Here is an 18,351-nt window from a genome sequence, read left to right as displayed (position 1 = left end):
ATGGAACCAATTTTTTTTCAGAAAACTTAATCGAAATATTTTAAAATTATTTCAAGTTTTTATTTTCTAATGTATATTTTTTAATTGCAGAATTTCCAAATCGAAATTTCGTTAAATTGAATTGTAAAAAACTGTATTTAAAAATTATCAAAGAACTTTTTGATAAATTATTAAAAATAATTGACTTAGGTATAGAAAAAGTTTATTTTCAAATTTTAGAAAATAATAATTGACTTGAAATGATGAAAATAATTTTGAAGAAGTTAATAATATTCTTATATTATAAAATATAAATTTTAAAATAATGATTTTATCACTAGGTCATCTTTAATTATTCTAAAACATGAAGAAAGCGATCATTCCGTGTCGAAGAACATTTTTTTGAGTATCTCATAATTTTTAGAGTGAATCAGAATATTCTTTACACTGAGAAAACAGTTTACTTAATTCAAACATATTTTGTTTAAAATTTTAAATCAAACTCAAAATATCTTTGCCATACAGTCAGATTTAAGTTTAATTGAAACATATTTTTTGGTTCATTTAAAGAAATAATATATTTAATTTAATATATTGAAATATATTTAATATATTTAATATATTTAATATATTTAATTCAAACATAAGTTATGGTTGATTTTAAATTATTTATAATCAACTTTTAAGTTTAAATAAAAAATAAAATTTTTAAACATAACTTTTCTGGCAACCTTGTAATTGTACTTTTTTTGTATAAATCGAAAGTAAAAATTGTTTCTTTTTTCTTTTTGCAGAATTGGAGAAAAGTTTAGGAGCACCTGGACCAGTGGAAAGTGGTCGGGGGTCGGCAGCCTCTCCTGCCCCCTCGTCACCCTTAACATCTTCAACTCCTGTGATTAGTAACGTTTCATCTTCGACTTCCTGCACGACATCAACCCTCGTCGCCAGTCACGACAAATCAGTGCTTCAGGTGAGATCTTTCTAAATCATGATTTATTATGTATATAGTGTATGCGTGTGAGTGTGAGAGTTATTTCTTCTGCATGTCATGTGTCTAGATTTAGAATTACGGGTGTAGAGTCGTTAGAGGCTTATGTTGGGTTTCCGGCAAGCTTTGATAGTCACTCGTTGCCTCGCTCGAGTAAATGCACAAGTTGGATGGCGGTCCTTCAATTTCCAAAGTACTCACGAGTCCTATTTGTACCCGAGAGACGCACGAGGATTTCACGCCATATCCGTGACTGCAAAGCATAACAACGTTTTTGAGGAAATGAGCTTTCGCATTTCTCGGGGTTAAAAAAAAAGGAATTCCTCACTAGAATGAAAAAAGAAAGGAGAAAATTAATCGTACGACTTTCTTTATTATTTTCTTTTGCAGGAGGTTTCAACTATTTATCATCACTTTTGGTGGGGAATAAATTTGCAAAAATTTACATTTTTGTTTAGTAGTCTTTTTTTTTGAGGAAATGAATCAAAATTAAAAGAATTATGAATAGGAAAATAAAATTGAAAGAATTAAAATTTTAGTTAAAAAAAATTTTTTGCAAGAATTCAATTATTCAATGTTTAATTCAATTCAATTCAATTCAATTATAAGCTTCTTTGGAAGAATTCAATTGCTTTGAAATACTTACTAACATTTTTCGCAGGAAATCAAATATTTTCAAACATTGTAATAAAATTACACGAAAGGATTCAATTATTTTCTAAAACTTTCATAAAACTCTTCAAAACAATTGAATTATTTTCATAAATTGTAAAATTCAAATACTTTTATAAATAATAAAATTCTTCTGAGAAATTCAATTATTTTCCATGAAATTTTAATAAAATTTCTCGAACGGGTTTAATTATTTAAAAAAATTCTAATAACATTTTTTTAAAAAATTCAATTATTCTCAAAAGTTTGGATAAAAATTTTTTGTAAATTTTAATTATTTTCAAAAAGTTTTAATAATTATTAGTGATAATTAATAATAAATAATTTCTTAATAATCTAACTCTGGAATAACTTTCTCAAAATAATTAAAAATAATTAATGTGAATACGAATTTCAGTTAAAAATTTTAGAAAATAATTGAATTTAGAAAAATTTATAGTGATTTTTAGAAATAATTAAATTTCAGAAGTTGTCAAATTTAATAATTATAAAATTTTAGGAAAATTCTTGGGAAGTTTTCAATTACTTTTGAAAAATTTAATAAAACTCTTTAAATAAGAAATTAATAATTTAATTTAATAATAAAAAAAAAATTTTAATAAAGTTCTTTGCAAAAATTCAACTATTTTCATAAATAATAAAATTCTTTAGAACAATTAAATTATTTTCAATGCTATTTTAATAGAATATCTCGAAATAATTCAATTATTTTCACAAATAATCAAATTTAAAAAATTTCTAACGATAATTAATAGTGACGATAATTAATAATAAATAGTTTTTCAATAATTTAACTCTGGAATAACTTTCTCAAAATATTTAAAAGATATGTATTTAAAGATGAATTTTAGACTAAAAATTTAAAAAATAATTGAGTTTAAGAAGAATTGCTGTCACTTCTAATTTTTAGAAATAATTAAAATTTTAGATTGTCTCAAATTTGATTATTTAAAAAATTTTAAGAAAATTCTTCGAAAGAATTCATATGCTTTAAAAAAATTTAATAAAATACTTTTTAAGAAATTAAGAATTCTATTATTTTTTAGAAATAATAAAATTTGTTGCCGGCTTTTAATTGTTTTTAAAACAATTTTAATTTATTATTTTTAAAAAATAAAAAAAATTTAAAATTCAATTATTCTCATAAATAATATGATTCTTTGGAAGAAATTAATTATTCTTATAAATAATAAGATTTTTTGGAAGAATTCAATTATTTTTGTATTATAAATAGAAAAATTCTTTGCAGAAAATCAATTATTTTCAAAGCAAATTTTAAGAAAATTTCTCGAACTTATTTTTAAAAATTGCAATATATTTTTTTTTAAATTCAGTTATTCTTGAAAGTTGTGATAAAATTCTTTGTTAATTTCAATTATTTTTAAAATTTTCAATCAATATTATTATAAAAAACGGAATTAAATTTTTTAAAAGAATTCAATTTACTATTAATATTTTAAATAAATTTTAAGGGCATTTGAACCATGATGACGTCACAGATTTAAAACTAATGCTTTGCACAAACTGTGACGTCATCAAGGTTCAAATCCCCTTAATACTAAAATTCTTAATTACAATGATTAATAAATGGTTTTTTTAAAATTTAAATTAAATTCTTTTTAAAATTCAATTACTTTCAAAAACTGTAATACAAATTATTCAAAAAATTGCACTATTTTCAAAACATTTACATAAATTATATAATAAGATGTAAAAGTTGTTGATCAGTGTCAATTTAAATAGTCCAAGATGTATATTTTGTCATTTTATTCGTCTGATCATGAAAATAATATTTTATAAAAAATTTTTACATAAATTTACATAGATTTACATAAATTTATTAAAATAATTAAATTATTTATTTCTTAACATTTTATTAAAATTCTTATCAAGAATTAAATTATTTACAAAAATTTTAATATCATTTTTGGAAAAATTCGATTATTTTCTGAAATAACAACATTCTCTGCAAGAATTGAATAATTTAAAAAAATCTTGATAAAATACTTTAAAGGAATTCAATTATTTTGTAATTTTTTGATAAATACTTCTCAAGAATTTAATAATTTTCAATGCATTAATTTTAAAATTCAAAGCATTTTATAATGCCGTTAGATGGCAGCATAGTAGAAAATTTGTTATAAATAAATTTTAATTCTTACAAATTATTTTTATTTTATTTTATTTTATTTTATTGAAATAAAATATTTACTTTCGCCAATAAAAAAAATTGTATGAGCCAAATAAAATTTTTATTTGAAACAATTAAATAGATTAGTAGGCTGCGAGGAAAATAAACATTTTTTCTTTTCTACTCTTGGGTGAATATTGGTCCAATATTTAAATTCGAAAATTTACCTCGAGTTCTGGGTCAATATTGGCAATAACAGTGGGTCCAATAATTAGTCTTTGCAATTCTCGACTGAATGTACATTTACTGTCAATAACGTAAAATCATATTTTTCATTCATATACTGAGCAAAAGCAAAAAAAAAAAAAAATTTAAATGCAGTAATAAAAAGGAAACGTGTCTTCCTGTATTTCTCAGGATGATCCGGAAAATTTTTCTTTATATATATATTTGTCTTAAAGTCTCGCGTGCCGGGCTGTTACAAATTCTTGTTCGTATAACTTGGTCGTTTTCCTTCATCTGTGTTAAAGTTGTGTGAGGAACGATAATTTTGAAGTGGCCTAGCTCCAGGCGACTCGACTAATTAAAGTACGTAAATTAAGTGGAGGCGGGTAAAGAAAAGCTGACGAAAATATGGCAGAGCTGTATTTTATAAACAAAAGAACTAAAATGGCTTCATTCAGAGAAAAATTAAAACCATCAATTTACTCCGAGCTTTATATTCAATGAAGCAAATCAACTTTTTCTTTAAAAAAAAAAAAAACAAAACAAAAATCCCTCTTCCCCAAATTCATTATTTATACGAATTGGCGCATTTCAAGTGTGACCTGTTTCAATTCAACGATATCTCTATAACTTAATTGTCAATGTGTTGCTCGTATTAGAGTTGTATTCAGTATTCATTATTCATTTCCTCAAAAAAGCGAAGGGAAAATTCTCGTTAAAAATCGTAGGTAGAGAAAATTTTTACATTTTTTTGCTTATTGAAAGAGATTCTTTTTTTTTAATTTTGCGGATAATTTAACGGAATTATCATCCAATGGGAGAAAAGATTTTAATTAGATCTGGTCTTTACTTTGTCTACTGTTCGGTCATTGGTTCATTATAAAGGGTTTTAATTGTGGTTCGGTTCTTTTTTTCTTTTCTTATAAAAAAAAAAGAAGTCAGTTTATCAAGTTTAAAAAATAATGGATCGTTAAGACTTGAGTAGATTATTATCGATACTGGCATTATCTGTCATTTCTTGTCACTATTGTTTTTTTTTATTTGCAGGCCTTTGACTCACGCGAATATTGATACTTTTTCAAACTTTTGTTTACATCATATAACTATTTATCTAATATTTTTATAAATAAGTTACATTTACTTCGTTAAAAAAGGTACTATTTCTTAAAAAGAGATTTTAATATCAATTTATTTATAGTGAAGAAATTAATTCTATGAAACTTTAAAAAAATTGAAGACCATCAAAATATCGCAAACTAAAGTAATTTAAAAATTTAATTTAATTTGAAAATTTCAATTGTTTTAATTTTAAAGATAATAAAAAATTAAAAACTAATTATTTATTTTTAAAAATATTTTGGTTTTAAATACTTTTATTTAAAATTCTGAAATAATTAGATTTTTGAGAACTTTTAGTTCAATTTTTTACAGTTACTTAAACCTTAAAAAAAGTTCTATTACTGAATTCTCAAATTTATACAAATTTTGTGAATTTGAATTGAAAATAATTAAATTTATTAAAGAATTTCATTAAAGATTTTTGAAAAGCGAACTTTAAAAGTATTTTATTTTATAAGTCTTCAATTTCTTTATTCCAATTTTAATTGAACTCCTCGAAAGAATTCAATTATTTTTAAAAATAATAAAATTCTTCCAGGAATTCAAATATTTTCCATGCAATTTAAAAAAAATTTCTCGAACGGGTTCAATTATTTTTAAAAATTGAAATAACATTTTTTTTTTAAATTCAATTATTCTCAAAAGTTTGGATAAAAATTTTTGTAAATTTTACTTTTTTTCAAAAAGTTTTAATAATTAATAGTGATAATTAATAATAAATAATTTCCTAATAATCTAACTCTGGAATAACTTTCTCAAAATAATTAAAAATAATTAATGTGAAGACGAATTCTAGTTAAAAATTTTAAAAATAATTGAATTAAGGAGAAGTCGTAGTAATTCTTAGAAGTAATTAATATTTCAAAAAGGTGTCAAATTTAATAATTATAAAATTTTAAGAAAATTCTTGCGAAGAATTCAATTACTTTTAAAAAATTTAATAAAACTCTTTATAAGAAATTAATAATTCAATTTAATAATAAAAAAAAATAATTTTAATAAAATATCACAAAATAATTCAATTATTTATTTATTTTCAAAAATTTTGATGCAATAAATTCTTCTTCATAAGTCTTCTTCATAAGACTTCAATTATATTTTCATTTCAATTTTAATCGAATTCCTCGAAAGAATTCAATTATATAAAAACATTTTAATTAAATTCTTCGTAGAAATTCAATTGTTTTCACAAATAATCAAATTTTTCGTAGGAATTCAATTAATTTTAATAAAATTTTAATAAAAATTCTCGAATAAATTCAATCATTTTTTAAAATTTTAATAAAATTTTTCAATACAATTCAATTATTTTAAATAAAATTGTAGTAAAATAATTCGAAAAAAATATTTTTTTTAATTATAACTTGTTGAAAGAATTCAATTACTTTGAAAAATGTTATTCAAAATTCTAAAGAATTATCTTTTTAAAATATCTCAGTTCTATTTTTTAAAGATATTTAAATTTTAATAAACAAGTAATTAAAGTTTTTTGAAATAATTGAAATTTTCTGAAATTCTTTCAAAATAATTACATTTTTTGAGAATTTTATAAACTTTTTTGAAAATAATTTCAATTTCTTCTAAATTCAATTATTTTTTTAAATTTTTAACTAAAATTTGTATTTAAATCAATTATAATTATAATTAAGAAGAAATTTATTGTCAAAAATATGTTCTTGTTTTTGGTAAAGTAAATTTTAATTCAAAACTTCTGTCAATGAGAGCGTAACTTTTATCGAAATAATCATTAATTAACGACTGCGAGGGAAGAAAACACATTGGTCATTGACCTAGTAACTGTGCGTGACATTTCTTGATTGCGTGTTGCAAAAGCTTTTCTCTGCCTTTAGAGAGAATTGCCCTTTCAAATAACCTTTATTTCGAAAATATGTCCTTTCAAGTAGGTTAAAAATTTAAGATCATTTCCTTAAAATCTTTTAAGTATTGTGTATAAAGAATAATAAATCTGATAAATGAGGGTTTTGAGAATAATTTTTTAATGTTTTTCTACTTTTCTTTTGAAATTTTTTTTCCTTGAAATTATTCTTGAAATAAGTTGACAATGATCGTTTTTTCTCTCTTTTTTTTTTTTGAAACATTAGAGTTACCAAGTGTAAAAGAAGTGAAGTGTAAAATATGTAGTGAAATTCGATATTCTGGAATAAGTAACCACTGGTGCGTCCTGGGAGTAACATAAGTTTTCTTTTTTCTTTATATTAGACATTTATTTTTTGAATTTATGGTTTTTCCTATTTTTTGATTTTGCATGATTTCGCAATAGTTGGAGATTTATTATTTTTATTATTTATCGCACTTTAGAGTAGAATTTATTTACATATTTGTTATTTGTGAATTTATTTTTTAAACAAAAAATAAAATGTAATTTTTTACTTTTTTGAAAATATCAACATATTTTGAATTCAACTTTTGTTATTGATATGTTATTGATATTAAAATAGATTTTATTGTTTTTAATTTAATTTTTAATATTGATATTCAAATGTGTTTTAATATTTTTAATTTAATTTTTAATATTGATAGAAAAATATTTTTTCTAATCAAAAAGGAGTTGGGCATTTAGTACTTTTTTGTGATAAAAAAGATCTCTCATCTCAATATTTATTTTGCATTTGGAACTTTTTCTATCGAAAAGTATTTTCCAGCGAATGGAAAAAAATTTTCAATTCATATTCTCTTATCTACGTAATGTTTTTTCTTTCCTCGTAAAGAATCCATGAAATCAAAAACGTTTTTTAATTCTATTTTTCTGTAATCGAATCACGTTCTGATAGTTTTCCGATTTAAAATTTAAACTTAAATGTCCGCAATTACAGTGAGCTTAGCTCTTTATCGAGAATGTTTATTTTGTTTGTATTTTCCTCCTCAAAAAAAAAAAAAAAAAAGAAAATCGCTAATAAAAATTTAATTGAAGTTAAAATAAGCTAAATGGTTTTCCTTTCTTTTTTTTGCAATAGAAAAAAGCTTTTAACTTGAATTAAAAAGGAAAAAATTTTAATAGAACCGAATTAACGATCTCTCTCTCTCTCTCATTTTTTTCTTATTTGGACAAAAAGAGTTTATAAATTTAGCTTGCGCATTTTAAAATTCCACAAGTCTTGGAATTTTTACAGGCTTTGTATGTATATAAAGTCCTGCGTGGAGTTGCGCTACTCTCTCCTAGATTTTTCATTCTTGTAGAAAACGTGTATAACATCAGAGCAAAGTACTTTAACAATTTCGTGCCTTGTCAAGTCTAAAAGAATGTGGCATTTAACTTATTTCCTTGGGCAGAGAATTGTTCATCGCTCTTATGCGCAAGGAAACGAGAGAAATTCCCCAACACCCAACTGGATTTACCAAAACTTTTTTTGCCCCGTGATAAAAGCTGTCAAATTATGCCTAAATAATGTTTTCAAGAGCTAGACTCATTTTTTTTTTCTCTTTTGCTTAAAGTTTTATTTTGTGCATTTCTTTAATTTATTTACTTTTCTCTGTTGTGTTGTGGAGTAAGAAAATTATTTTATTTGGAGTGTATTTTTTCAAATATAATTAGTAATTAAATAATAAATTGTTATTTATTATTACAATTATTTGCCCTCGTATTCCCGGAAATAACTATAAATTGGTAATTAATCAATAAATTAGCAAACTAATTCTGAATTAGTTTAGTGGACTAGAGAATTTTTTTAAAATTTCGTACAAATAGTAAAATTTCATTAAGAATTAGTTAAAATAAAATAAATTACTTTAATTAACTTAATGTTATTTGTTTAAAGTAAATTAATTTAATTAATTGAAGATAATTTAAAATTCAATTATTTTGAACTAATTTCAGGAATCATAGACTGTCACCTCTTAACTTTTTTTTTAATTTTTGCACCGATTTCATTTATTTTTTAAAACTTTTTATTATATTTTCAATCCGAGCAATTTTTAAAAGTTTTTAATTAATTTATATCTGAATAAAATTAAATTCAAAATATGAATGCAATATAAATTTGCATTCAAATTAATTAAATTCTTTAAAGAATTTTATTAAATTTTTTTAAAATAATTGAATTCTTTATAGAAATTTTATTAAAATTGTATTGAAAATAATTGAACCTAAATTAAAATTGCATTCAACATACCTAATTGAATTCTTATAAAAAAATGTTATTACAATTTTTAAAGATACTAATTAAATTCTTGCTAAGAATGTTATTAAAATTTTTTTAAATATTTTACTTTCAATGAAGAACTTTATTATTTTTGAAGTTAATTGAATTCTCATGAAAATTTTTTTTTTAATTTTTAGAATAATTGAATTTTTGCAAAAAATTTGATTATTTTTAAAGATAATTGAATTCTTGGGAACAATTTTATTACAATTTTAAAAAATAATTATAATTCCGCGAAGAATTCTATTATTTATGAAAATAATTGAATTCTTTTGAAGAATTTCATTAAAATTTTTAAGAAATTGAATTTTGTCTAGAAATTTTATTAAAATTGTATTAAAAATAATTGAATAATTTCGTTAATTATGAAAATAATTGAATTCTCGTGAAAATTTTTTTTTTATTTTTGGAATAATAAAATTTTTGCGAAGAATTTTATTATTTTTAAAGATAATTGAATTGTTGGGAAGAATTTTATTACAATTTTAAAAAATAATTATAATTCCGCGAAGAATTCTATTATTTATGAAAATAATTGAATTCTTTTGAAGAATTTCATTAAAATTTTTAAGAAATTGAATCTTGTCTAGAAATTTTATTAAAATTTAAAATTGTATTAAAAATAATTGAATATTATCGTTATTTATGAAAATAATTGAATTTTTTGTGAAGAATTTTATTATTTATAAAGATAATTGAATTCTTGTGAAAAATTTTATGAGTTGTAAAGATAATTGAATTCTTGTGAAGAATTTTATTACAATTTTAAAAAATAATTATAGTTTTGCAAAGAATTCTATTGTTTATGAAGATAATTGAATTATTTTAAAAAATTTCATAGAAATTTTTTTAAAGAATTGAATTTTGTCGAGAAACTTTATGAAAATTGTATTGAAAATAATTGAATAATTCTATTACCTACTTTTGAAAATAATTGAATTTTTGGAAAGGATTCTATTAAAATTTTCGAAAATAATTGAATGTCTGCGATGAATTTTATTATTTTTGAAAATTATTGAATTCTTGACAAGAATGTTATTAAAATTTTTGAAAATAATTGAATTGTTTCGAGAAATATTATTAAAACCTTTGAAAATAAAAAAATTGTAAGTAATTGGCAAATTGTTTTTGAAAATTATAATTTTTTTCTACACCTTCTTGTCACTTAGTTTTAGAAAATAATTTTTTAAGGAAACAGATAATTGTGATCGTAGTAATTTAATTTTCCAATTATTGACCAAGGGAAAATAATTTTTCAGTGAATTTCAGTACGTATCAATTTTTAAAATTTCTGTTCAATTTTTAAATGATGTTTATGTGAAAAATGATGAGAAAATGTTACAGTTCAATGTGTCAGAATTAATTTAATGTGATTTTATTAATTTTGAACAGCGATTTATAATTTAATTTTAATCCAGTGAAATTTTACTTAAAGTGAATGAACAAACGTTGTAATTAAGTAAAGTAATTGAATTTTTTATAATAATTTGTATCAAATTATTTCGAGTTCGTATAGTCTCCAGACAATGTGAATTTTTAATACCTTGAATCTCTTTTGGATGAAATTGAATTCTTTTTAAATAATTTAATAATGGAACTTCTGAAATTAAATTTGAAATCTTGCTCTACATTAAGATTTTTCAATTTTACAGTAACTTTTATTATTAGAAAATAATTTCTTTAATTAATTGATCTTATTTGATAAAGATAATTTTTTTAATTTTGTGAGTAAATTTCAAAATTAAAAAGAATTTACTTTACATTTGAATTAGTAATAATGTTGACTAATTTAAATTAGTGACTGACTTTTTTTCTAATTCTAATTTAGAGAGTAGTGAAAGTGAAAATTTCTTTCTATTTATAGAACATTGTTATCTTTATACATTTATTTTTAGATTTACTTTTTTGTTTTTGATTTTTTCATTCTTGACTGTATTGATTTTTTTGCTTTATTTGTTTCTTTTTTTTATATTTATTTTTCTTGATTTATTGTTAGATAATTATAAAGGGTACTTAGACATATCAAGATGTTGCCATTGACCTTAAAGCTTTTGTAATGACATGTGTTGTCAAATGGAGTGAATCGAAGTCAGCCACTTACGAGCAGACACTCCCTGTTAATTTCCGGTTGCAAACACCCTGATTCCGGTTCTGTTTTGGTCCCCAAACCCATGACACTTTTCTCTCTCGTTCGTTCATACCGATTTCCACACATTGGTAATATTTCTCTCGCCTGGCCAGTCGTGAAAGATTTATTATCGAAAGTTGTTACCAATCATTATGGAAATTCGATAGTGTAATAATTCGATATTGGACAAAAAAAAAAAAAAAAGACAATTCAAACTTCATTAACAGAACATCAAATGAGAAAATTTCTTCTTGTAGGTGATTCGTAATTAAAAACGAAAAAAATTATTATCGAATGGAAATATTTTGTTTATTTTTCATTTTTAATATGAGTTATTAATTTATTGGCTATTATTTGATTTACAGATTAGAGATTGGCTCACAGTAGAGGAAGAGATGCTACGTCAACAGATTGTTGTTGTCGGAGACATCGACGAAATTATGCAGCTTCTGGATAAACAGAGGGTGAGTTTTGAATATTGTTTATTAATTGTTTTATTGTTTTACTGATTTAGCAATTATATTTTGAAATTAGAAGGAAATTTTATTTTTTTTTTGGTAAGAAAAATAAGGAGGGGAATTAATTTAAAAAAATTAATTTACTATCCAAGTAATGTAGTTCAATTATTTGCGTTTACAATTAATTTCTCGGAACAAGGGTTTTCTGAATCATTACACTCTTATCCAGATAGACAATTTGGATCCATGTCTGGATAATTGAATTTTGTACTAGACACACAACAAATTGATCAATAATTTCGCTTCATTTCATTAAATGACCATTAAGCGGTATTACTTCGAAACGCTCTTTAACTGATACCATTAATATAATTAATTATGTGCATCAAATAACAATTATTGAAATTACAATAGAAATTAAGATAGAATAGAATGTTTTGTTTTTATTCGTAATTACTAAATATTTGAAAATATTATTTTTCTAATAAAGGAAGAAAATTTTAGACTGAATTTTGACAATTCGTAATTCTTTCTGATGAAAATAATTATAATTTTTGTTTTTAACTCAGAAAATGTTTTTTAATTTTAAATTTTAAGAAAATAAATTTATGTTTGTAGAAAATAATTTGAATTAGTGACTGATTGTACGAACCATGAAGGAAAAATTTATTTGATTCAAAAAACGGATTACTTGTCTATTATAAAATCTATATTTAATTGAATATTTAAATAAATAAATATTTAAATAATCAAATAATTATTTAAATTTTTATTTAAATTAAATAAATTATATTTGAAGCAATAATTTCAGTATTTGAAGCAAATTTAATTGATTTAAAGAAAAATTACTTGATTCAATTAAATGTTTATTTCATAATAGACAACGGTTGGCGTCCAAAAATATTTTTGTTATTACTTATAATTAACTTAGAAAAAATTCTATTTAAAATAGTTGCAGTTGTAAGAATTAATTTAATTTCAGAAGGTTTTAAACTAAAATTTTTGAAAAATTTTAATTGTTTTAATGACATTAAAAATTAAAAAATAAAAAAAACATAAGAATTAATGAATAAAAATATATAAGTAAATTTTAAATACTTTTTTAAATTCTGAAAAAATTGGACTTCTAAGAAGTTTTAGTTTAATTTTTTAAAAGAAAAAAACAAATTGAATTTTAATTTCGTTTTGGTGGAAGAGTGAAAAATTTAATTTTTATATTTTAAACAATTTTAAGGATTTAAATTTAAAATTTTGTTTTAAATTCGAATTTTTAAAAAATTTTGCTTAAAATTCTAAAGAATAAATTTTTTTTTTAATATTTCTGTTTTATTTTCTTTATAGGTAATTAAATTTTTAGTGATTGAAATTTTTCGAAATAATTAAAATTTCCTAAAATTCTTTAAAATAATTTAACTTTTTAAGTTTTTTATTGAAAATTTTGAAAATAATTGGAAGAAGTTATCTACAATATTTAATTTTATTTTTAAAATAGATAGAAATTTAAAAAGTTTTAAATTAAATGTTTGTTTATAAAAATTGGCTTAAATTTAAGCTTAAAATTTTTGTAAAAAATTGAACTTTCGAAAAGTTTTATTTAGAATTCTGAAAAATTTAATTTTAAAAATATTTCAAGTCTATTTTTTAAAGATAATAATTGCATTTTTATAAACAAATAATAAAAATTTTTGAAATAATTAAAATTTCCTAAAATTCTACTATTAGAAGTAATTGAATTAATAAGAAGAATTTTATTGAAATTTTTTTAAATAATCGAGGGAATTCAGCGATAGTAATTAATATTATTTTTAAAATATGAAGAAACTATTTAAGTTTTAAATCATATTTTTATCATTTTTTATAATTGAACTTCTCTTGAATTGGTTTGTAATATAGAGATCAGGGAAAAAGTAAAAATTATGTCTGAAAATCTGGGAAAAGTCAGGAAAACATAAATTAAAATTTTTGTGTCAACCCTTATTTATTATTATTATTATTATTATTTTTGTAATTTTTTGATTAGAAAAATTTTTTTACAATTTTTAAAATTCGCTTTCTTTCAGTCAGTTATCTACTGATAAAAGTAAAAAGATTTGACACCTTGGTTTCAAAAGTAAAATAATGCGATACCTTGAGTTTAAAAGCAATAAAAATTTAACGTGAGAAATAATATTGTGAAGTAAAGCTAAAATATTAATAAAAAAAATGTTATTAATTTAAAGAAAGGAATTTATACGTTTCGTTAGATAAGGTTATTTGTGTTTTCTTGTTTGCTGAGAGAAATTATGTTCTTCATGAATTTTAATTAAAAAAAAGGAGATAGGTGTAATAGAGCAATCAAAGCAAAGTGGCTTTGTGGTATATGGTTATAGACAGTACTATAATGCATAGCTGTAATACAAACTTTTACCTCTGCCCTTTTGTTTTGTCAAACATGATTACACTTTACATGTATAAATATAAAAAATTAGCTTCTTTCTTTGTTTCCTCTATTTTTCTGCTTTTTGTAATTTAATTTCCTCTACTGTCGAAGTTTTTTTTAATTTCTCTTTTGTTTATTATTTATTTAATAACAATTTCTTTTGACATGTTTTTTGTGGTCTTGCTTTTTTATTCATAGTTTAAAATTTTTTCTTCCCCTCTAGTTAGCTGTACCGTTTTTCTTCATTTCCATATCGAAATATTTTTCTTCATTCTATCAATTTACTCTCTCGAAATAGAATTCTTTTCAAAACGGAAAATTTACATCATAATGAGTTTGTCGCTTTATTAGCATTTTGCGACTTTGAATATTTTTGCTTCTAATTTGCGTAGTTTAACTTTTATTTTGTTTTTAATAAAAGGGTAGAAGTAATTATTTCTTTTTCGAAAAAATTTGACATAATAAAGTAATTTTGAATCAGAATTAAATTTTTTCGTTCTGGATTTTCGGGTTTTAAAAAGTTTTCTAAATTAGTTTAGTTTGATTAGTTTGGTAAAAATTAATTTATAAAAGTAAGAGATAAGTGGAAATATTTTTTTTGCACCCTTTTCGCAAGATATGAAACTGTTTTATCGATGTAGTCTGGTTTGAAACCCGTTTTAAACGTGCAAACTCGACGGATATGTTTGCAGGAGGGTAAATGTCCGACGTGCAAAATATGAACATTCGAAAATAATTGAAGTGGAGAAGTTAGTAAGTGCGATATCTGTTGGTGGAAATAAAAAGTAGAATATAGACTTTTTCAGCGAGGAGAAAAGAGCAATGTTGACTTGATATAGGGGTTGCTGGGGAGGTTACTGTACGGAAAAACCCTGACATTGGCATTGACGTTAAACGGGCAACGACCGCTGCCTTGCCTTCGTTTACACCTTCCCTTCTCCGTTTCAACTTCCTCCTTCTCAATCTTATACCAAATAACCGAATTATTCCCTCCATCGACTCCCCACTCATTTTCTTCATCCACCTTCATGCATTTCTTATTATCTTTTTATTTTTTATGCCTCCATTTTTATTTTATATACAAAATTTTATTCCTTTTTTTCTAAGTTACTTATAAAAGAAAGAATGCAATAATTTTTCTGTTATAGTTCTTCATCACAATTAGCTGTTTAGTGGGAGCACTGAAAAAAAAATTTAACAGATTCAATAATAACCTAATTACTTGTCTATTATCGAATAAATATATACGTAAATCAAATAGTTTTTATTCAAATCAATGAAATTATTTTTGAAGCAATAATTTCAGTGTATCACAATTTAATTGTTCTGAATAAAAATTATTTTATTCTCTCTTTTTTGAGTTAGTAAAAATGTTAAGTAATTTAAATTAGTGACTGACTTTTTGCTTTTCAATTAGTAAATTTTACTAATAAATACTATTTTCTACTAATTTATTAGTAAAATTTACTAATTCAAATTTCAAAAGCAGAAAGTCAGTCACTAATTTCTATTAGTAGATATTTTTACTAATTAAAATTTAGAGAGAAAATAAACAAATTTTTATTTTTGCTTTTGAATTAGTTAATTTTACTAATAAATTAGTGGAAATTACTATTTATTAGTAAAATTTACTAATTTGAAAGCAAAAAGTCAGTCACTAATTTAAATTAGTAAATATTTGTACTAATTCAAATTTAGAGAGAAAATAAACAAATTTTTATTTTTGCTTTGAAATTAGTAAATTACACTAATAAATTAGTAGAAAGTGCTATTTATTAGTCAAATTTACTAATTGAAAAGCAAAAAGTCAGTCACTAATTTAAATTATTTAACATTTTTACTAATTCAAATTTAGAAAGCAAGTAAATATGTATTTGATAATAGATAAGTAATCGATTTTTTGAATGGATTGAAATAAATATTTTTTTTTGTATTTTTTGGTTTTTAACTTCTTCTAAAAAATCAACAATTTTTACGTTTTTCGAAACTAATATTTAGTAACTCGAGGATTATTCTATGCTGATTGAAAAATGTGCAATAAAACATAATTTTAGTAATAAAATTCTAAATTTTACTCAGAAATAGTAATTTCTACTAATTTATTAATAAACTTTACTAATAAATAGTAATTTCTACTAAATTATTATTAAAATTTACTAATTCAAAAGAAAAAAGTCAATAATTCAAATTAATAAACATTTTCACTAATTTAAATTTAGAGAGCAGATGAGGAGAATCAGGGAAGTCAGAAAAAATTAAATTAGGAAAATCAGGAAAAAGTCAGAGAGCTTTATAAAAAGTACTGAAAAAAACAAATTTTTAGAATAACTGCAAAAATTCTGGTTTTTTGCTTCCAAAAATATTTTTAAACAATTTGAAAACCTTGAATTCACTTTGAATTTTCTTCTATCTTAAAAGCTTTTGAATCATAGTGAATTTTAACACAAAATTTTAATTTAATTAAATTTTATTAATTTAATTTAATTTTAGTAAATAATTAAAGTAATTTTAGAAATTAGAAAATTTTAAAATAAATTACTTCAAGTTAAAAATTTATAATTAATTTAGAGAAGATTTTACTTGAAAATAGTTGAAACTTTCAGAATTAATTGAATTTCAGAAAGTTTTAAACTCAAATCTTTGAAAATTTTAATTGTTTTAAAGAAACCTAAAAATAATTAATTGTTTATTTAAAAAATTATGTAAGTTTTAAATAATTTTTTTTTAAATTCAGGGAGAAAAATATAAAGTTTAATTTAATTATTTTCAGTTACTTGATTTTTTGAAAACATTTTGTTTAAGAATTATAAAATTCATTGATTTTTGTGAAACTGAATTGAAAATAATTAAATTTATTAAAGAATTTTGTTGGAAATTTAAAAATATCGAATTTTCAAGGAATTTTTGTTTCATAATTACTAAATAATGAATTTTACAAAAAGTAAAATGTTTATTAGTTGAAAAACTAGCATTAAAGGTTCAAAATTGCATCTAAACTAATTTAATTTCAAAAGAGTTACAATTAAAATTTTCTATTAATTAGTTTAAAAATTAGTTTAGTTTAAAAAGATTTTAACTTGACAATTTTTGTAAGAAATTAAAATTTCTAAAAGTTTGATTTAAAATTCTGAAAAATTTATTTTTCAAAATATTTCAAGTCTACAGTTTGAAGATAATTGAGTTTTTATAAATAAATAATTGAAAATTTTTGAAATAATTGACATTTTCTGAAATTCTATTAGAAATAATTGAATTTTTAAAAAGAATTTTACTGAATCTTATGAAAATAATTCATCGAGGAAAGTTAGCGACAGTAAATAATTTTATTTTCAAAATAGATAAACACTCTCAAAGTTTTAAATTAAATTTTTGCTGCTAAAAGTTATCTTTATTTATCATTGAATTTCCCTTGAATTTGTTTGTAATAGAGATAAGGAAAAAGTCAATTTTCTGTCTGGAAATCTGGGAAAAGTTAGGAAAAACAAAATAAAATTTTTGTGGTAAACTTGATTTAATTCAGAGCCTACTAAACTTTTTTATTTGCTTCAAGAAACTTTTATTTCTTTGAAAAAATTTTTATTCGGTTCAAATAAACATTTCATTTGTTTCAAATAAACATTTTATTTGAATCAAATAAAAATTGTGTAATAAAAATTGTTATTTGAATCAATTTAATAATTTAGCAGGCTCTGAGAAAAGTATACTTTTTATCAACTTAAAATTTAAATAATTTACATTTGGTTCAAATAAATTTATTTTTGGGTGTATATTGATTAATAAATTATTATTATTGGGTGTTAATGATCGCATTATTCCTACAAAAATCGAAAGTGATAAAACATAACAAATAGGTTGGCAAAGTTTTATCATGGGTATTGAAATTTACTGCGAATTACTCTTTTATAATTTTTATTTGTAAATGTTGCTACAGAATAAAAATGATTAAAAAGTAATTATTAAATTAATTGTTGAAAAGTAATTATTAAATTAATTATTAAAAAGTAATTTTAACTAGTAAAGTAGTTAAAATTATGAAACGAGTAATAATTAACATTGAACATTCCAATAGATT

The 18,351-nt window shown here is 21.5% G+C and overlaps 1 protein-coding gene across 8 annotated transcripts in view; it reads left to right on the top strand.

The window, feature by feature from the left end:
- Nucleotides 1-18,351, top strand: part of LOC122499558 (dystrophin, isoforms A/C/F/G/H-like) — a 557,697-nt gene that overhangs the window by 116,663 nt on the left and 422,683 nt on the right. For all 8 annotated transcript variants that reach the window (XM_043607986.1, XM_043607985.1, XM_043607988.1 and 5 more), the window contains 2 exons: nucleotides 774-949; nucleotides 11,768-11,866. In XM_043607986.1, coding sequence (XP_043463921.1) covers nucleotides 774-949; nucleotides 11,768-11,866 — 275 coding nt within the window. The remainder of the gene's footprint in view (nucleotides 1-773; nucleotides 950-11,767; nucleotides 11,867-18,351) is intronic.

This window comes from Leptopilina heterotoma, unplaced genomic scaffold, assembly GCF_015476425.1.
Source record: "Leptopilina heterotoma isolate Lh14 unplaced genomic scaffold, ASM1547642v1 Lhet_169, whole genome shotgun sequence".
Taxonomy (NCBI): domain Eukaryota; kingdom Metazoa; phylum Arthropoda; class Insecta; order Hymenoptera; family Figitidae; genus Leptopilina; species Leptopilina heterotoma.
The sequence above is the reverse complement of the archived record's forward strand: the minus strand, read 5'-3'. Positions and strand labels throughout refer to the sequence as shown.